This window comes from Carya illinoinensis, chromosome 8 (genome assembly GCF_018687715.1).
Source record: "Carya illinoinensis cultivar Pawnee chromosome 8, C.illinoinensisPawnee_v1, whole genome shotgun sequence".
Lineage (NCBI taxonomy): Eukaryota > Viridiplantae > Streptophyta > Magnoliopsida > Fagales > Juglandaceae > Carya > Carya illinoinensis.
Window position 1 is genome coordinate 11,495,492 of NC_056759.1, and position 22,341 is coordinate 11,517,832.

The window sequence follows — 22,341 nt, forward strand, 5'->3', positions numbered from 1 at the left end:
CCTCCATCTCCTTTAAAAGCCCCATATGATCTCATTTAATCCAATGGGGTTTTGAGTGTTCATCATTGTAACCCCACTATAAATGTTTTAGCATCATGTTCAGTTTCTGAGTGATTGAGTAAGGAAGCAAAAAAGATGCCCATGGTGTAGGTGAGAATGGCTTGGAGGAAAAATTTCAATAGAATCTCGTTGCCTACAACTGAGAGAAACTTGGGTTTTTAGTTGGATATTCAAGCCCATGTCTTATCAAGAATCGAGTGGAATGCAGCACATTTTGATCTTCCAACTATTGCTAGTAGCCCCAAGTACTTTTCATAAGAACCAGTTGATCTCACCCCTGCTATCTCCACTATTGTATTCTTATCTCTAGAGGAGTGTTTCGGTTGAAAAAGATTGAGGTCTTCTCTTTGTTTAGAATTTCACCTGAAGCTCTTTCATATATATTAAAAATACGGATCATTCTACTCCCCTCTAGTGAGTTGGCTTTACAAAATAGGATGTTATCATTAGCAAAGAAAATGTGATTGATGCTTATCGGATCCTTCCCAATAAGTACTCCTAAAATACTACTATCTGTCTCTACTTGATTCAGTATGGAAGTTAAGGTTTCAGCACACATGATAAAGAGATATAGTGAGAGAGGATCTCCTTGTTTTACACCCCTGGAGGGTTAAAAAGGTGTATGTGGTTTTCTATTGATTAGAATTGAACAATACACTGAGGAGATGCATTCCAAAACAAAATCTATACACTTATATTCAAACCACATTATGCTCTCCAAAGAAACATTTTCATTGCATTAGGAACATCTAGTTGACAAATTAATCTCCAAGCTCCATCATTTCTTCTTTCAGTATAGGTGCCCTCGTTGTTCCTATTGACAATCTTACTATGATGATGATAGGCACTCCTAACTGAAAACATCCCATTCTTTATGTATTGCCACACCAACTTGTCCTCTCTTCCTCCGATACTTATTGGATTGCTCTTGATCAGGTCAGCATCTTGGGAGGATAATATATTGTGAATTATCAACCTTCCAACCCTTCAGATCAAAATCTATTAGGGAAACGAACTTTGCATCATCCTCAAGACTAAAAATAGGGGACTGAATCATATGGGAGTGAGGTCTTGGGATCCATCTGTCCTTCAAAGTTCTAACTTTCCTTCCATCGCCAATCTTCCAAATCAGACCTTCCCTTAATAATTTTTTCCTAGTTCGGATACTCCTCCAAACAAAAAAGGCCTATATCCCAAGTTTGCCTTAAAATATCACCCTGTACGAAGTATTTCTACTTGAAGATTCTAGCAGGAAAGGATTCAGGGTATTATACCATTCTCCAACTTTGCTTGGCCAACATAGCAAAATTGAAGCTTTCAAAATCTCTAAACCCCAAACCTCCCATCTCCTTTGAAAGTCCCATCTGATCCCACTTAATCCAATGGATTTTTGAGTAATGCCAAAGCTCTTTCACATATATTCAAAATATGGAACACTCTACTCCACTCTAGTGAGCTAACTTTACAAAACATGAGGTTGTCATCAGCAAAGAAGAGGTGATTGATGCTTATCGGATCCTTCCCAATAGGTACTCCTGAAATATTGCTATTTATCTCTGCTTAATTCAGTAGGGAAGTTAAAGCTTCAACACACATGATAAAGAGATATGGTGAGAGAGGATCTCCCTATCATAGACCCTTTGGAGGGGCAAAAAGGTGTATGTGGTTCTCCATTTATCATAATTGAATAATACACGGAAGAGATACATTCCATAATAAGAGCTATAAACTTATATTCAAATTCTATTATACTCATGACTGCCTGAAAAAATTCTCACTCCACTCAATCACATGCTTTTCTCATATCAAGTTCAAGAGCCATATAGCCCAACTGACCTTTTGTTTTAGTGTTCAAATTGTGGAGAGTTTCATAGGCAACAAGAACATCATTAGTGATTAATCTTCTAGGAACAAGTGTACTCTGATTATGGGATATAGGTACTGGTAACACCCTTTTTAATCGATTTGCAAAAACTTTAGCCATAATCTTATAGATAACATTGCACAAGCTGATTGGTCTGGATTCTGAGACTTTCTTTGGCTCCTTTATCTTTCGGATAAGAGTTATGGAAATTTCATCGACACTTTTGGGAGAACCTCCCTGCTTAAGAAACTTCAACCCAAATTTACACACATTCTCTCCAATAGATGCCCAATTAGTTTGATAAAAGTGCGCAAGAAAACCATAATGTACTGGAGAGCTTAGAGAAGGCATTTGAAAGATAGATTCTTTTACTTCTAACTCAATAAAATCAAAAGGAAGTTGAGAATTCATATCATTTGTGACTCTAGCCTCCATATAAGAGACACAACTCTCCATATTAGAAGAATTGGAAAGATAAAAAACCATTAAATATATCACCTATCTTGGTTTGATAAGAGGTTAAACCTCCTTGTTGTTCCATGATCTAGTGGATATAGTTGGCTTGCCTTCTCTAGTTGCATACTTGTGATAGAATTTTGTGTTTCTATCCTCATGTGCCAACCGATGCTGCTTTGCTCAATACTTCCATTTGATCTCCTCTTTTTCTAAGATGAAGTCCACTTTTGCAAATTTTTTATTGTGCAGATGTGATCTCCTTCACCTACAGATTGCAAGACAGATAATCTCTCAATTCTTTCTCTTATTTCGCTTGGTTCCTTCTTGAGGTTTGAGTGGTTCCACATCTTTAGGGCCTCTTTGAAGTTTTAGAGTTTTCCTCTGATTCCAAAGTTTCCCCCATCTCCGTCTTTGTACTTTACTCTAGGCTTCCTTAATGATGTACAAACATGCCTCCTTCAAGGCCTAAGCAACTCATAAATGAAAACATAGCTCTTTCTTTTCCTACTGCTATTTTTCCTATCAAGCATTACCACAAGGGGAATAGTGATTAGATTTAAGAGTAGGTAAAACTAAGCAATTGGAGTTAATGCCATTCTAGGTTGGCTACAGCTCTATCATGTCTTTCCTTAGTGAAACGCATGCCTCTTCTATGGTTTGCCTAAGTGAACTTTAGGCCCTTGGTATAAATCTCAATAAGGGAGCAGAACTCGAGAGCTTCTCTAAAAACTTCCATCTATTTTGTAAGGTCTTGAGACTGCTCCAACTTTCTCGATTTGGCAGGCTATCTCATTAAAGTCCCCTACACAGAACCATGGGTATTTTCAAACTCAAATCCTTCAGAAGGTTTCAATTACTATCCCTCTTAAAAGTTTCTAGCTAGCCATAGAATCCTGTGAACATCCAAGAGATCCCCATGTATTTCTTTGTTACCAGTGCACTAATGTGCCAGCTGGTGTAATTTATTAGCTGAACATTAATCTTATTATTCTACAAAAGGCCAAACCCACTATTGCTTCCCCAACTATCTACTACAAAATAGTTGTCAAACTTCAACTTAAACTTCACATCCTCAATTCTTGTCTTACTGAATTTGGTTTCTATGAGGAAAATCAAATTGGGAGACTTTTCTTTTGTTAGCAGACTCAAGATTCTAACTGTCCAAAGGTTCTCAAGCTCTCAACAGTTCCAACTAAGGAGATTCATTGGTACTGGCAAAGCTGGTGATTAACCTCTGCCATTAAACTTTCATGTACCTCTCCAAAATAGCTAAAGTTCCTTCCTCTCTTTGTAGTAGGACCCTCAATAGATGTGCATTTAAATACATCAAGGTTTGAATCAAGAGGGGATGACAATATTCTTTTTCTAGTCTTGATGGTACTTGTACAACTAGAAATCTCAATATCCTTTTATTATTGGCTCTTCTCTTCCACTTAGTGATCTAGTTTGATAAATTGACATCTCTACCATGCTCTCGCTGATTATTAATAGGATCACTTTGTACTGTGGTAGTATCACCTAAGTAAACTTTGAATCAAGTGACTTGATGGTATTTCCCTTTGAAATGCTTGTTAGATAAAGATCCACTACAGTATGGTTTGAATCATTTAAAATCACATCATTGAAGTTATTGAAATCTTTGATCATATTAGTATCTGATGCTAGATCAGAATAGGAGATTATTCTTACGGCTAGTTAAAAAACAAAAGCTAGAAATTGAGGGGAAAAAAAAACACAAATAGAGAGAAACTTTGAGATTAAGATTTTACTATTAAAAAAAATTAATCATCTTCTGAAGCCCACAAGCTTGGCTTAAATAGATAATGAATAATGGCAAAGTTGTAATTAAGGCCAAACAATAGAATAAGGAATAAGATAACTATAACTAAAATGTAGTCTAAGAATCCAGAATAAAATCGTTACTAAAAATAAACATTACCATAAAAGAAAATTAACTAAGAATGAAAGAGTTAACTAAAAGAGAAATCCTGGGGAGCGGCCGGGCTATTTTCCTTCGTTAAGTAGCCTTTCAATGATTGTGTACCACGTAAGTAGTTCATAATGTTTAGCCTGCACTTGCATACACCTGATCAGAGACCCATATAGCCCCACCCTCACTCCGTCGCCTTCCATTTCATCCCAACCCAAACCAAATCCCATCCCACACTCATCCCCGACGGCACTCGACCCAGACAGTGGCAAGGACGAAGCTCGACCCAGACGGTGATGGCATACAGATGTGGGCTCTGAGGGTGAGGACGGTCTTCTAGTAGAGAAGGTCCTCAACGATCTCCACGAACAGATTTAGGCTTCGGATTGACGGCACGTACAGTCAAAGGCACTGTTGAGAAGGCCACCATGAAGAATAATTGCAGCATTGCTAAACAACTCCAAAACGTGAAAATAATTCGATGATAATGCCGATGTTGTCGGTGATGATGTGTGTTTTGTCTTTGGTATAAAATGGGGTCATATGATGTATGTAGGTGGTTTTGTTATGAGGTAATTAAGCTCTCTCTCTCTCTCTCTCTCTCTCTCTCTCTCTCTCTCTCTCTCTCTCTCTCTCTCTCTCTCTCTCTCTCTCTCTCTCTCTCTCTCTCTCTCTCTCTCTCTCTCTGTTTATGGTGGTTTTCTGTATGCAGATGTGGGTTTCTGACTTTTGAACGATGGGTGGGTGTTGGTGTTTGGATTTGGAACATGAACGTCAAGTAAAATAAGAGAAATTAATTGAATGAGGAATAGAAAATTAATAAGATTGGAGGGATTTAAAACTTGTGGCAAGTGATGGGATGGGGGGCTCAATTGTGTGGAAGATTTGGAAACCAAGTAAAGAGACTCAGACGAGAGGTAGGAGACGAAGACAAAATGGTGATCTTGTGCGGTAAAGTCTAACTAATCTATTTTATTTTTCCTTATGTGTCACTGTCTCAATGGTGGGCTGCTTTTCTATCTATAATAGCCCGAACGTTCCGCAGCACTTCTCTAACTAAAAATAACAATTTGGAAGGAAAAATGGCTAATTTTGGAGTCGACAAGGGCCCCACCAGGAAAACCATAATGAACGCGATATGCGCGCCAAAGAGAACTTTTTGGATTGGGTTATATGCGTGATTTTGATACCTATAGCCAAAATTATATTTAAAATATTAATGTTGCCACTTCTCCTTGCTCAATCGAAGAATAAATCTCCTTGCCTAACCAAGGGATAAGTCTCCCTGCCCAACCAAGGAATAAGTCATTCATCGCCCAAATCTTAAGAATTCTCATCACTGTGCCTAGATCATCTTGCATCAGTATCGTTGAGAGAAATATCCTTATTCAAATACAGATCTGCTACCTCTTGAAGTAGTGCCTCGATATAATGATCAATAACCATAGTATGTTGTTGACCCTTGGGTTGCTCCCTTTTCTCTATATGGAATCCTTATTGGTAGTCTGCTCCTCTTATGGGAATTTCCAAAACATACTCCCTCCTCTTCCATAAAATTCGATTTATTACCAAAAGGGAATTGATTTCCTTCCTTGTCATCATCTCCTACCTATTGATCTGTGAATTTTGATCCAAGGCACATCTTCCCTCATTTTCCTTTCTGATTAGCAAACATTACTTGTTTTGAACTTGGTGCATGGTGCCATACACCATATTAAGTATTGTCCCTAAAATGAATTGATCTTGAAATGGGTTACTTGAGACAACCATTAACACCATGTTTGATTAAGCCACATCGAAAGCAGTAGTTTTGAAGTCTTTCATACTTGAACGATATCCAAACTTTGTTACCTTGAAAGTTGAGAAGGACTCCTCGCATTAATGGCCGGTTTAGTAATATCAATACCAACTTTGACTCAGAGGTAAGGCCCGTAACCATTTCATCCCTCCAAAAGGAATATTGTGTAATTAAATCCACATGTATTCCTTACTGAAAATAATGTCATTGGGAGAAGAGAATCCATCAAATGTATTAAGGCAAAGGAGGTTATGATCAAACAGTCATTGCCTACGATTTTTAACTTTTTATAAATTTTGTTCCTTCTGAAATTCAATGAGAAAAATTGTCACCAACCTCTCGAAACTACACTCACCCTTGAGACCTCCAGATGCTCAGCATTGTGTTTTTTAAGGCTTTTCTGTTTATTGTTTTGTCTGATACTACAAGGAAAAAATTTTCCATGTCTCTGGATCACATCTACTTCTGAACAATTCACATTCACCTCAATTTGTTCTGCCTCTGTCAGTTTTAGGTTGCCCCACTTCTCGATGATTTCCTCCGACGTCCTCACCTCCACCACCTTTCACAAAAGGTACTTTTAAAACGTACTCCCTCCTAAGTAAAGCTGGGAGACCTATCTTGCCCAGAGCAAAAATCCTTATTAGTGAAAGTTAGGAGACCGAGTAAATCTATCATTAATTAGTGCTTCATAGTCAATTTGTATGTATTTTGCCTACTTTTGTTGAACTATAGATGATAATTTTTAGTGATTTTTGTCTTGCTTTACTGTACAAAACTATTTGCGGCGGTGACTTTTATCTAATATAAATACATTATTTGCGGAGATCAAAATCGCCCAAAAAAAGTCATATTTGCGACCTTTTTATATGTTCACTGCAAAGTAACATTTAACACGAGACATTTGCAACCACTCTGGCGATTAAAAATGGACGGAAATTATTTTTAAGCCGATTTTTAATACTTTTTTGGCGACTTTGATTGTCAGAAGAAGTCTAGTAGTGTTCCTCCAATCACTCTTCGCTTCAGTCAAGGAGATTTACTGTAGTGGAGAACGAATCTAGGCCATGGCCTCAAAGCTAAGACCTTGTGGACCATCTCTATAGAGACACGGCACCACCACCGCAATCTGAATCACAACTCAATGGTGCTACCTCTACTACGAAAACAGACCTCAGTCAAACTTTCCTCCATTGACAACACAGATCTTCTTCTCCATGGATGGATAATAGGCACCCTCTTAGAAGAGGTTTTCAGCCTTGTAGTGGGTCTTTGAATCCTCCAATGACATTGAACCCCCAAAGGTCTTATATGCTCCTTAAAACGCTAAAGATATCCGAGAAACTAATTAATGGAGAAGATATCCCTAGCTTATTCCTTACAATGTATCTCTATTTTATTCCTTACAAATTTACAATGCGTAAGTCTCTAAATATAAGCAAATGGTCAGACAACAGAAAAAAAAAAAAAATGAAAGAATATGGTTTGAAGGTTGATAAAATACGAGATCCAGACAAAGAGGATGTCATAAAAAATTGCACCAGGTATATAAGAACACTTAAAAATTACAAAATGTAGTAACTAAAAAAAATATACAACACAGCACCAGCAAGCTCAGTCCCAATTGTTAAAAGGGTTATTCTAGTCTCAAACCGATGTGTAGAGTACACCATCCACGTCACTTAAATGATAAAATTTGATTTATAAGATTCAAATTTTAAAATTTATCTTTCAAAATCAAATTATGACATGTAAGCACTTTACTAAGTGTGCTCCACACACGAGCGTAAGAATATAATTTTTCTGGCTAAAAAGTAAAATCATAGCAAAAATAAGCACTCAAGTGGGGAACTTGGCCGGAGATTATAACAATAGAGTTTGCCCTCAGCAGGTAACTCAGGTATACTGCTCAGTAGTTTTAATAGGGTCTCTTAACTTGATCCTTTTCTTCATCATCTCAGCCAACCTCGCAAAAACATTGGAGACTTCAAACTTACCAGAAAACTTCATCTTCCGAGCCAACTCCTCCAGTATGTTCGGTTTCCCAGCTCTAGAGAAATCAGCTGCAAACTTGTTGTAATCAAGCTGAGGTACTTTCATTCCCTTCTCTATCATTTCCACCAAGTATTTGCAAGCCTCCCCCGATCTTCCCTGACTTATGAGGCCTCCAATGAAAACTGTATAGGAATTATAGTCGGGGCAACAACCCTTCTGGATCATCTCATCCCAAACTGCACAACCCATTTCATAGTTTCTTGTTTGAAAGTAGGATTTCATTATCATGTTATAAGTGGGGATTGATGGTTCAATGCCATCCTCAATCATCTTCTTAAATATCCTCACCGCATCATCTGGCATTCGTCTACTAGTCATCAATTTAATCAAGGCATTGTAGGTGCGCCCATCAGGAAGTAAACTCTTTTCTTTCATCTCCTTCAGCAATCCAAATACCGTGTCCATATTCTGCCGGTTCCCAAAACCTGTGATCAAACACTTGTAAACAGCAGCATCTGGCTGCAATCCAGATTCAGTCATTTCATCAAAACATTCAACTGCTTCTTTCATCCTTTTTTGCTTGCACAAATCCCGAATAAAAATTGTATAGCTCCTAATGTTGGGTGATGGACCCTTGGCCTTCATGACTTCAAACAACCTGATGGCATCAGACCTCTTCTTACACTTCAACAACCCTTCAAGCATGATATTATGCGCAACTATATCAGGTTTAAATCCTTTTTCAACCATCTCGTTCCACACTCTCCCTGCTTCCATTAAATTCTTCAGCCTACAGCAACCATAAAGCAAGACCGTATAAGTTTGCAAATTATGCGTAAACCTATCTTTTAACTTCTCAAAAAGTGCCAGCGCTTCTTTACCAAGCTTTTCCCTCCCAAGAGTATCAAGCAAGCAATTAATTGTATCAACACCCAGCTTAAATTTATACTTCTTCATTAGCTCAAAAAGTCCAACAGCTTTCTTCCTTTCCTTTTGAGCAGCAAAAGCTTTAATTGCAATCATAAAAGTTTCCATTGTCAATAGCCCTTTCTCACCCATTTCTTCAATCATTGACACCATGGTCTCAAACTGCCTCGTCTTACCTAATACATTCATCATCGCATTATAAGTCCTTGAATCATGGGCAAAACCTGGCTTCTGCCCCACCCAACTGAAAAACCTTAGGGCTGGTTTTCGAGCATGTTTGAACCGTCCCAACACATCCACAACCAAATCTTGCGACAAATCAATCCCACATTCATCTAGAACGGCCTCCATATTCCTGTCCAATGCAAACAATTCATCGATCACCTTGCATACTCTATCGACCTCATTCGGGTCCGCACCTGACTTAACCCCATCGCCTCTGGTACAGTCATCATCAGCACTATCATCTTCCCCACTCTCATTTTCAGCATCGGAATCTGCCCCACTGCCTGTCACACTAGTAAACCCCCTAAAACTACAATCTAACAACTTTCCTGGTAAATTAACAATCTGAAAATCGTGGAGTCTCCCATTGATGACCCTAGAATTTGTAATAAGAAAATTTTCTCTTGTAAAAATACGAAATCCCATATGGTTCAAATCTAGCACTTTTCCTCGAGTATGAATAACGGGCCATTCATTTCCAAGATTGGAAATTCTACAGCTGCGAATTAGCAATTTTTCTTGTAGATCAGAGAGTGAATTAGGGTGTGGAAAAATAAGTGGAACTTGACAAGGAGAATGATAGAGACTACAATGAGGAGAAGAATGAAGCATACGAGACAGGGGCATAGAGCTACCGCAAGGAAATCGGACTTGCTTTCTTCGACGCAGTTCTTGTCCTTGTCCCTGTCCCTGATCATGAACGAGTAGCTGGGTGGTGGTGAAGTGGCCATTGAAATTGGGTATAACGGTTGAATGGGATAGAGAGTATCGGCAGTGACCGATCAAGGTCGAAGCTTTGGAGGGTTTCCTTAGAGAGAGAGCCATTGGGTAGCCACATGTAACCATGGAAGTGTGACAAAGGGAGTGCTGTTGCGTACCCAAAACTGGATGGAAAATCAAGGAAATGAAAGACGAACGAAGAAACTGACTGCTTCGGTGGTAGTCGACCTCCGGGAGGTTTCCCAGCGAAGAGAGGACACAGGTTATGAAATTGTATATTTGTATCCAACTTCAATGAATTCCGGTTATAAACTTTTGACCATTAAATACAGTACAAGTTTTATATTTAAATTATGGATCAAATTTTCATATTCAAGTTTTGTTAATATATTAGTTTTAATTAATAATGTTTTTTCTCATTGATCTTTCTTGTGATACCATCAATCATAAGTATAATATTTTCAATTTTAATTTCAAAATCATATATTTCTCCATAAGCTATAAGCTCAAAAAAATGATACGATTGAAAATAAATCTAAAATATAAGTCTTAGGATAATACATATAGTGACTGTGATGATAATTGCTCAAAACTTAGAATAGCAGCCAGCTAAAATTAATGGTATTTTGCAGAACCACAAAATCTCCATATAATTTAAAGTTAAAAAAAAAATTAGGAGAAAAGACAATAAAAAAATAATAATAAGAGGAAACTGGTCATATTTGTTTACCGACCATTTGATCAAAATTTTAGGATTTAGATGGTAAAGTCTAGTTGATAAAATGAATATAACAATTGTTGGGCCCAAATCACAATCCAAAACAAAAATCTAATTAGACGAATTAAACGAGCACTCTGAACTGGACCGTATGTACAAAACGGAAAACATCGGGCAAAGTCTAAAAGTTCGTCACTTAGAGACAAGGGTAAAGCCACCGGGGGTAAGCGATAGCCCACCTCCTCAAAAGAAGCCTATCGCGAAGAGCTCACCAAATGGCCTGTGGAGTGAACATGTTCGCATTAAGAAGAGGCCTACATAGAACCTCATAGGGCAAGCCGCATTAAATGCACTGATGTGCCCACTCGAGAGAGTAAGTCCGAGACAGATGAGAGTGGCCTTGATGCCCAGAAGGTTACCACATTAAATGAGAGGTCATACTCCCTCATAGAAGTACAACTGCCAAACTGTTATAAGCACTAGGTGAGATGCCCACCAAAAGCGAGATACAAATAAGGAACTGAGGAATATCTAAAGAAACACTCATACTCTCTCCTTTGAAAGATCAAGAAAAATATCTTTGGTGGCAACTAGCTTAGGAAGTGGAGATAACCCCCGGCCAAGTAGGCCGAGCCCATCTTTCTTTCAAGTACAAGTGGGATCATCCAAAACCATGTAGATGCGATTTCTGTCGTGTATGTGAAACACATCTTTAATAGTTGACGTTATCTATGGGATCAACGTGTCTTTTGTATGCTACAACAATGCACTCCCAAGCAACGCTTGATCACGAAGCTACCTCTATAGACGAGCGAACAAATGACAATATGGGGTACAAGATTTGTGGAAATGGAGGAGAGGCTAAGAAAGATGACCTTTGAAATTGAGAACCTCCAAAGGGAGAACCAAGCTTTGAAACGAAGAGATGAGGGGGTCCAAAAAAAACGTTGCGCCAAGCCACAACAAGCATAATGAAGTGGAGTCCCAAAATGGAGGCAAGCCAACTTTTGATGAAGATGAAAAGATTAGGATGCATGACAACCTATGTAAACTTATCGACAAATTCGAGGAAATAGCCAGTAGGATAGACTCATCCTTATCTGTTGACCACTTACTCAGTACTATAGATGTACCCTACAACATAGAGATCGTGGTGGTATTGCTTCCATCTAAGTTCAAAGTTCCCCAGATCGAGCCATATGACGAATCCAAAAAGTCTGGATCTAGAGACCTCGTTGAACAACTGGAGACATTTAAGGCTCACATGACACTCCATGGTTTCGCAAGAAACGTCACATGTCGAGTTTTCCTCTTAACACTCAAACGGGTGGCAAATGTGTGGTTTGGAGCTTTACAACCAAGTTCCATCGATAGCTTTGAGGAGCTCGGCAAGCAGTTCTTAATCAAGTTCATGGCAACCAGACGTAGGAGATGACCGGCCGTTAGGGTTGTAAGACTATCGATCTGGACCAGAAAAATCAACCAAACCAAATGGTTCAGTTTGGACCAGACCGGACTAATAGTCTTATTGGTCGATCTCAGAGTGTGGTTTTTTTAGACCGGACCCAATCGAAACTGACCAAATGTATATATATATATATATATATATATATTTCACTATAAGAAAAATAGGCTTTTGTGACTAATTTATTGTAATGAGTTAATTATGTAATTTTCATCCAAATGATCACTATTGACCATGTACACAATGAAATATTAAATAGATCACTTAATTTTAACTTTACGAATTTAATTAATTTTTGTATTAATTTTTCTATTAAAAAAGAAAAAAGAGAAAAAAAAATGTTCATGGACCGATGGCTAATGGTCTGGTCTAACAAAAATGATGGATCGAAATTTTCAATCTATGATCCCTCCTAGACTGAACTAGATTGATTACACCCCTACCAACCTTGTACCTCCTTAAAGTGAAGCAACAAGAAGATGTAAGCCTGAAGGCATAACTTACAAGATTTAATAAGAAATGCATGATAATAGATTATCAGAATGAGAAGATTATACTCGCAGTTAGGAGACATTTGGCCCAGGAGCCCATTCATGGCAGAATTGGCAAGAAGAACTTCTATGACTTTGTAAGAATTCATGGACATAGTGAATGACTTTGTCAACACAAAAGATACCCTGAGAGCCCTAATTGCCCCAAGAGAATCCAAGCTAGAGCAAGAAGAAAAGAAACCAGAAGCGACCCGTCGTGAGAAGGAATAAAAGGCAAGAAAACATCCATACAAAAAGAGAAGAGATGGCGAAGAACCCTCTAGAGGTTGGAGCTCTATGACAACACATGTAAACCTGAACATACAAGTGGGGAGTAAGGAACACGCATGAATGGATGGCATACGAGACGAGCACAGTAGAAGAATTAGCCACTTATGCACCTACCATAACACTAAAGGGCACAGGACATAAGATAGCCCCAACCTTAAATGGAGGATAGAGGTGATAGCCCCAACCTTAAATGGAGGATAGAGGCGATGCAAGAAAATAGGGAATTAGAACGATTGGTTGCCTAGCACACCTAGCCCCCAAGACAGCCAGTGGCTAAGTGGCATAAACAAACCTAGGGATCCCGAAGAAGTAAGAGCCCAAAGCAATGAAAGATGATGCAAGGGAATGGCATTCCTCACCAAAGCCTTGTCCTAAACTAAGTGCCACACACCAAGATCTGAACAATAGTGGGAGGATTTATCAAGGGAGTTCAACCTCTTTTAGTAGAATGGCGTATGCTCAAAAAGGCGAGATACAGAGAAATTTTTGTCGTGGAAAGACCATCAAAGTAGATGAAGGCCCCAAAACCCATCAACATCTAATTTGATGACAAAGACTCTAAGGGGATACAATAACCACACGACAATGTTGTGGTAGTGACGATGTTAGTCACCACATACACCAACTAGAGAATCTTGATTGACAATGGGAGTTCAGCTGACATCCTCTTCTGGGACTTTTTAACAAAAATTGGAATCGATCCTGATCGTCTATGCCTATCTCTGACCATTAAAGGGCTTATCGGGAGATGCAGTTCAGCCTGTGGGCACCATCGCACTACAAATCTCTATGGGAACAGGACCGTGTACAATCACTACCATGATGAACTTCTTAGTAGTTAAAGACTCATTCCTCCAACAAAGCAATCATTGGGCATCCAAGTCTAAATAGCTTGAAAGTAGTCACCTACACCTACCATTTAAAGATGACGTTTCCAACAGAGAGGAGTCTTGACAAGGTCCATGGCGAACAAGTACTGGCTTGCAAATGTTATGTACAAGAACTTAGAAATGGAGGAAGGGACTTGCACGTAACAAAAGTGACAGTGAGGATGAATGCTAGAGAAGCATCACTATTACTGTACCCCCAGTTCATCGAGCATGGGGTCGAGACACTGGACGAGCAAAAATTGAAGCAAGGTGAAGTCAACGCCCTTTAGAGATCATAACTTTGAATCAAGACTACCCAGAAACAACTGCAAGGATTGGGACTAGAATGGGGCTCGAAGTCAAGTGATAGCTAAAACAACTATTAATCGAGCATAAGGACTTGTTCGCCTGGAACCATGAGGATATGCCCGGCATTGAAACCAAGATCATCGAACACCGCCTTTGTGTGGACCCAAAGGCCAAGAAAATCCACCAAAAGTGATGCATCTTTAAGGGGATTTGAAGTCCAAAAACTGGTGTGCTACGTAAGTCGAGCCTTGAGGGGATCTAAGACCCATACCTGCACATGGATATGTTGGCATTTAAGACCTTACTTGCGGGCCCACCCAAACAAAGTATTAACAGAAGCCCCCACAAGGAAGGCATTACGAAGGCCTGATACGTCCGAAAGCCTCATGATCTTATCGATCTAGCTAAGCGAACTCAATATCGAGTATCTTCCTCGAAACGTTATGAAAGGACAAGTATTGGCAGCTTTTGTGGTGGGATTTACTAACTTCCCCAACTTGGATGAAGCTAGAAATCTGATTTAGGAGTGCCAAGTTACATGTAAAAATTTTATAAAAAGTAAGAGATAACTCCGTATATATATAAAATAAAAAAATACATGTTTCCTAAGTACAAATTTTAATACATACAAAAATATAATATAACATGTTAGGCTAATTGAGCATAATATGCTCAATTACAAAAAATAATGAAATACCAATCATAATTAAAAAAGAAATAGATGTTTTAGATGTTCTATTTGGCATGAATTAATTAAAAGAGTACCAAGAATAACTGAACAAGATAAAGACATGAACAAATTTAAAATGAAATTATACAACCATTCATCAATAAAAGTAGAATAGAAATATCAACTAAAATATACTCTTGCTTATTTTAACCTTTGAGTTTAGGAACTTGCACTCTTAATCAATAGAGATCGTTATACTCTTGCTTATTTTGTTTCTGATTAATCCATCGTCGCAAGAATAAAATACTAGTGAGTTGCACCAAGTAGAGAAGAGTGCGGCAGAAAAAATATATATATAGAGGAACTAATAATGGTGCAAGAAAAAATAAACCTAAAGGGTTCAGCAATTCTCAATGTAGCACTGGCATTTGTTGTATGTAAAAGTTGGACCCCCCGTTTTATTTTTAAACACTCCATGTTAAGAGTTGAGGCCCACAATCATAATGGTTACAACTTTTTTATTGTTAAGATTTTGTAAATTTTGGCTATACCGATACCCATAACAAACGATTTCAGGTGGGTCCACGTAAGGCAAATAACACACAAAATATTCTGGTTTTGTAAAAAGGTTTTTTTTTTTTTTTTTTTTTTGGTGGGGGATGCTCCCCCTAACTTCATTGAGAAAATATAAACGCTACCTATAGGTATGCCTTGGCAAATGTCCGTCAATGGCTCCTCCTGTCGCTTTGGTGGTGGATAGGTGTACATATCATAACCAAAGTTGGTAAGGAAGTCTATTATGTGACAAAGCTCGCATTCTTGGTTACCAATAATAAGGCAGATTACGAGGTGTTGCTAACAAGACTCACCATGGTAGAAGTAATTTAGGGGCAAAGGCAAATTCTCAACCTGTAGTCAACCAAGTAACGAGAGAATACCTTGCCAAAGGAGAAAAATTGAAAGCGTACTTGCAATGAGTATAAGAAAGCACAACTACTTCCAGTATTTCAACATCAAGTAGATATCACAGGAACATAACTGGAAAGCAGACAAATTAGCACGAGTTGCCTCAAGCCTGGATGAGCCAATTCCACTGTGGAAAGTGATGACTGAGATGTTGGAAAGCCCCTCAGTTGGACGCTAGGTGTTAGAGATAAGTTCAAGAACCCCCGAATGGGAGCTCGATGTTATGAAATATCTTACTAACAGCAAAGTCCCTAACAAGAAGTTGGAAGCGAGAAAGTAAGGAACATGGCAACTTGATTCACTCTAGTGGACGAGATATTATACAGGCGAGGTTTCTATATCCTTTTTTTAAGATTCATTTCGTTAGTAGAAGTACAATACGTGATGACAGAGATAGATGAAGGGGTATTCAAAAGCCACACTAGCAAAAAGGCTCTGGTTGGAGAGGTCTTGAGGGCTAGCTACTATTGGCCACTCACCCTTAGAGATGTAGAAGGATTAATTAATTAGTGCGCAAAATGCCAATCGCAGGCACTTGTAGGGGTGAAAACGGTCCGGTCCGGTCGGGTTCGGTCCGGTCTGATTCGGTCCATCATTTTTTCGGTCTATCATTTTTCCGGACCGGACCGGACCAAACATCTAGTCGGTCCGGTCCCATTCGGTCGGTCCATTCGGTCCGATCCAATTATTCCTTTTTATTCTTTTTTTCTAAATAAATCAATTAAACATTTTATTTAAATTACTAAATTAAAATTAAGTAAATTATTAATGTAGATTATGCAACTAACTCATTAAAAAGAACTTTTATATGGTCAATAATACATATTATAAATTATATATACATACATAATACATATTCTAAATTATAAATTATATTTATATATAAATCATAATATATATATATATACTATATACATATATACATAACGGGAAATTCGTATTAGGTTAGTTAATTTATAATTTACCAATTGTTTTATATTTACTTACAATTTAGGTATTTTACAAAACATTTATCTAATAACTTTAATTAGATATAAATGTAGATGTTAGTAATTAGTTAATGGTGAATTGGTTATAATTAATTGATAATATACACTACTTAATTAATAGAATATTATTTTGTAATTACATATTTAAAATTTTATATTATAAATGGGAATAGGTTAGATGAAAATTACATAATTAATTATATAAAATAATATATATATAAAATAAAAATATATATTTTTAATTCGGTCGGTCGGTCCACTTCGGTCCGTGGAATCATGGACCGTGGACCGGACTGAACTAGTTCGGTCCAAGGAATCATGGACCGAACCCTAACCCTATATTTTTCGGTCTAGTCCAGACCGGACCAAATTGATCGGTCCGGTCGGTTTTTCCGGTTCGGACCGACCGTTTTACAGCCCTAAGCACTTGTATTCCATTACTCGTCGGAAAAGCAAACGTTGATCACCACACCCTAGCCTTTCGTGAAGTGTGGGGGTCGACATCATGGGACCCATGCCCCCGGGCAAAGGAGGAGTAAAGTTTGCTCTTATTGTTGTGGGCTATTTCACAAAGTGAGTGGAGGCGAAAGCTTTATTGACAATTATAGCAAGCAACATCACTAAATTCCTCTATAAAGCCATCATTTGCCGATTTGGGATAACTTGGAACATAAACTCAGACAATGGTGGTAGTTCAATTTTGACCATTATCATCAATGGTGCTTGGAACTCAGAATCAAGGTCAGGTACTCCTCTCCACTCCCAAGCTAACGGACAAGTTTAGGCTACTAACAAAACTATGCTTAGTATTTTGAAGGAAATATTGGAGAGTAAGAGAGAAGCATGAGCTAAGAAACTCCTAGCAAACTTGTAGGCATATAAGATGATCGACAAGACCCCAACAAGGAATACCCTGTTCGCCATGTCCTATAGAAGCGAAGTGGAAATACCCTTCAAGATCAGGATACCAAGCTATAAACTCCAGCACTATGACGAAGAGTCAAATAACATGGGGTTGGAAAAGAAACTTGATTTGCTAGAGGAAATAAGGGAGGAATTAGGGCAACCACCCACAAAAGAAAGACAGAGCACTACTTTAGAAAGATGGTCAAGCCTAGAACATCCAAGGTAGGAAACCTAGTACTAAAGGAAACAAGAGCATCGATGCCGCAATAAGGGAAGCTCAGCCCTTGGTGGGAGGGGCCATATATGGTTACGGCTAGTCACAAACCTAGATCTCGTATTGCCTCAAGGACGAGGAAGGAAAGGATTTGCCTCGCCCATGGAATGCCGAGCATCTTAGGAAATATTTTGTGTAATCCATCTCATGTAACTCGAAAATGAAATGAAATTGACTTTCTTTAAGATATTGTCTCTTGCCCAACGATCCAATGAACCATATGACCATTACACTTGTCCTTGCCAGCACGGTTGAACAACTCTTGCACCGAACAAAAGCTAAGTGGTCGCTACACTCGTAGTTGGCAACACATAAGGCAACACCACTTACCCAAGGGTGTTAGTCCTTGCTAGCATGGTCGAGCAACTGCCTTGCTGAATCAAAGTCGAGTGGTTGCTACACTAGCACTTGGTGACACAAAGGATAACACCACTTATACAAGGGTATTAGTCCTCACCAGCGCGATCAATCAACTCTCCCACCAAACCAAAGTTGAGTGGTCGCTACACTAGCTCGCGATGATACAAAGGACAACACCATTTACACAAGGGTGTTAAGTCTTCACCAACACGGTCAAGCACCTCCCCGAGCGAAGCCTAAGGTGATTGGTTGCTACACTCACACTTGGCAAAACACCATTTCAACACGACTTACACAATGGCATTGGTCCTTGCCGATGCAATCAAAAGCACCTCCTGATGACATGGCCTAAGGTATTTACAAATTGGACGGCAATGTCACAGGGAGGAATGGTCTTCAAGTTCAAGGACCATAAATTGGTTTTATGGTGGGCTAGCAAGAAGTCCTTCAAATTTTTTTGACCAAGTTTGAACTCGACTCCCCAAACCCTATCATGGACTTTTGTAGCCACTGCAAGCTGTGGAGAGAGGCATATGACCTCCTCCGTAGAGGATCCTAGCTAAGCATCTAGCTCGCCAACCAGTCTTTTCAGATAAAGTGAGCTTCCTCTTCGCCAACTCAGCGACCGCATTGAGTCAGAGGAACCGCCTATCTTCCCACTTTTGCTCCTTCCTAATCTTCTCATATTGGGCTTGCCCCTAGGCCATCTCGCCACAAGCACTCTCGAAATCTAATTGAAGTTTCCAGCAAGACTCATCTGCTCTAACTACTAGGCTGGCATATTCACTACAATGCTTCTATGCCTCCTCCAATTTTTTCCCCAGTTGACTGCACCAATCATGCGTCGTGTCCTGTTCCTCTTCCAAAACATTTGCCTCAAAGTAAGATCACATCACTTCCTCTTGGGATATCCTCAAGTCTTGATGAAGGTTGGCAACTTCGCCCCACAAAACAAAAATTCATTGCTAATAAAGAAGGATGCAGGTTCATCTGCCTGTCCAGAACAATGAGGTGGAGGAGCTGCTGGAGGGCGAGACAAAGAGGCCATGCTTGTCAGGACCGCGAGTCCACCATCACTGTTATGCTCAATCTCGCCTGAAGTGGGAACATAATTAAGATCTCGCATGTGTCAAGAAGCAGCTTGCCGAGAACCTCAAAGGGCATGCCACATTAAATGCACCGATGCGCCCACTCAAAAAGGCAAGTCCAAGATAGGCAAGAGTGGTCTTGAGGCCTAAAGGGTTTATCGCATTAAATGAGACGACATGCTCCCTTGAAAAATTACAACTACCAAACTACTTAAAGTAGTAAGTAAGACTCCCATAGAAAGCGAGATACAACATAAATCAATGAAGATCTAAAGGTACGCTCATACTTTTTCCATTGATCTAAAGGTACGCTCATACTTTTTCCATTGAATGATCAAGAAAAATATCTTTTGTGACAACTGACTTAGGCATCGTAAACAATACTGGCTAGGCAGGTCGAGCCCATCTTTCAATCTGATTTCTTGTACAAGCAAGATCATCCAAAACCATGCAGACACGATTCCTATTATGCAAAACACATTCTTAACAACAATATTTCTTGCTATTTACATAAATCTCTTTGGTGACATTTAAATCTTAAAAATAAAAAGAATTTAAGAAAAATCCAAACCAGAGTTAAAAGAACTGAGACAATTAATTTGATCGCAGACCGTTGGATGGTAAAACATTTTTTATTATAAAATAAATACAACACATTACATCTAACTACAACAATTTGTAAACTTTATTTTTATAAAATCTTTTTATAAATTCAACAGTTCTCTTGGATTGTTGGGTACATAACGAGCAAGTAAATATTACTTCTTTTTAAGTAAAAGTTCAATTGCTATTATTTTATTCCAGCACTTCCCATTTTTGTACTTTCCATTGGGTAAAGAGTTAAGTCCTATTCAGATATTGAGTTGAATTGATTTAATTGAATTCTTTATAAATAATAGTGAGTTAAAGATGATGGAATGAGTTTTGTAAAATTCACTTAAAATGAATTTAGAAATGTTTGAATGTTAATATGAATTTAAATTTATTTATAGAAAGTTAAAAAATATTATGAATCCTGCATATAAATAGGTGTTAAGTTGAAAACAAATTATAAGTCTTACGTATAAAAAAATTTTAAATCGAGATGAATTTAATGATTTCATAATTAGGCGAATGTTAAATTCAGATTAAAATGAGTTCCAAATATCCCTTGAACAAAAATCTCATCATAATCTCATGGGTTTGAATTGCCAGACAAATGTTACACGTGCAGGACAGAAGAACTGCACGTGCTAAAGGATGAGTCAAAACAAATGGCTTATACCTTAACAAAAGAAAATGTTGATGTCTTGCAAATTTGGTCCAGAGTTTTCCAGAACATTGATACAAGAATCTGACTGTACTTCAACAAAGAGCTATCAGCTGAACTTATCCAAAATTTTGTCTTGTACGATTTTGGGAGGGTTTTTTTTTATTTTTAAATGAGTTTTTGTACGATTTTGGAAGGATTTTTTTTAAATAATAATTATAATCGTGAACGTATAAAAAAAATATAAAATTTATAAAAAAATAATTTTTTAATAATAAACTCCACTTTTTTTTAAGAGAATACCTGGGGACCGGTTGGGCTGTTAACCCTCAAATAACAGCCCTCCAGTAATTGGCCGCCACGTACGCGTCTCATGTTTTTTATGTCTAAACCGCGATTCACCCAATCTTTTTGTTACTTCTCTTTTTTGCACTCTCTTTCTATTACTTGGGGACTCTGTCAGACCCAATCAAAATGGAGTTCACCGGGCCCGGGCACTGTCACTGCCGTTCACCCTCCTCCGACCACTTCCTCGGCGTTTTCTCCCTTCCGGCACCATCATCCACTGAATCTCCCGGAGAACACGAGCTCAACGAAGCAGAAGTCTTTTGGACCGCTGATTTTACCGAACCTAACCACTCTGATACCCACCATGATCACCATCGCCGCTTGAATTTCGGGCAATCGATGGAATCCGAAATCCTCTCCGTGCTGCCCCAAGCTGATCGATTGCGCTACCAGACCCTCCGTGAGGGACCAGTCCTGTGCCGCAAGCCTTTAACATCATCCACGTCTTCGTCGTCAACGAAAGCGATTCCATCGATCCCGAGACCGCCAGAGAGGGAGTACTCGCAGTCGTTGCAGGGCAGGAACTTGCACCACCATCAGTCTGCGCCGATGAAGGTGCCGGTGCTTTCGAATGCCATGGCGAAGAGGAGTAACGTACTACTTCTCGACGTGGACGAAGATGACGGAGAAGAAGCCGATATGTTACCACCTCACCAGATCGTTGCCAGGGGCTCCGGGGTGTCGCCTAAGACGACGTTTTCGGTTCCGGAAGATGTTGGTAGGACTCTCAAGGGAAGGGATCTGCGCCAGGTTAGAAATGCTATCTGGCGCAAAACCGACTTTCTCGATTGATTTTCCCTCATCTTTCTCGGTGTAAGTTATAACATAACTGACTATATGGTTTGGCCACTTTTTCTTTCTTGTTTGAGAATTCCTTAGGACCGGTTAGGAGGACGAGAACAAAGTGCAGAGGAAGCAGCAACATGGGCGACAATAGCTTCTGCGCCTCTTCTTCGGTGTGAAAGATGGCAGGAGGGCCGGTTTGCAGGGCGGCGGTGTTTCAAAACGATATTGTTAAAAATAGAACAAGCAAACCATTGATGAACAAAGAAAAAGAAAACTTTTCGGCTACAAAAACTGATGAAGTAATTGTAGGGTTCTCAAGATTGATTCAAACTCAAACCCAGAACCTCAACTTTGCATTGAAAAAAAAAAACTCGAATTAAAGTTGATAGAATCTGTTTAATCCATTTCCAGAGATATTAAGTCAACTTTTTCACTGGGTCAAGCTTATGGTAAAGGACGCCATGAGAACCAGCGGAAAATCCAGTTGAAGAGCTTGACAGTGGCGAACCGGAGTTCGGGTGGGAAGACTACTCGCGTCGGCGTCGAAC

General features: G+C 38.9%; 1 protein-coding gene across 1 annotated transcript; it reads right to left on the reverse strand.

Moving 5' to 3' along the window:
- Positions 1-7,633: 7,633 nt before the first annotated feature.
- LOC122319377 (pentatricopeptide repeat-containing protein At3g62470, mitochondrial-like) lies at positions 7,634-10,272 on the reverse strand. The gene has a single exon (XM_043137424.1). The coding sequence runs from the start codon at positions 10,099-10,101 to the stop codon at positions 8,005-8,007; it is 2,097 nt and encodes a 698-aa protein (XP_042993358.1). The 5' UTR covers positions 10,102-10,272; the 3' UTR covers positions 7,634-8,004.
- Positions 10,273-22,341: the final 12,069 nt, after the last annotated feature.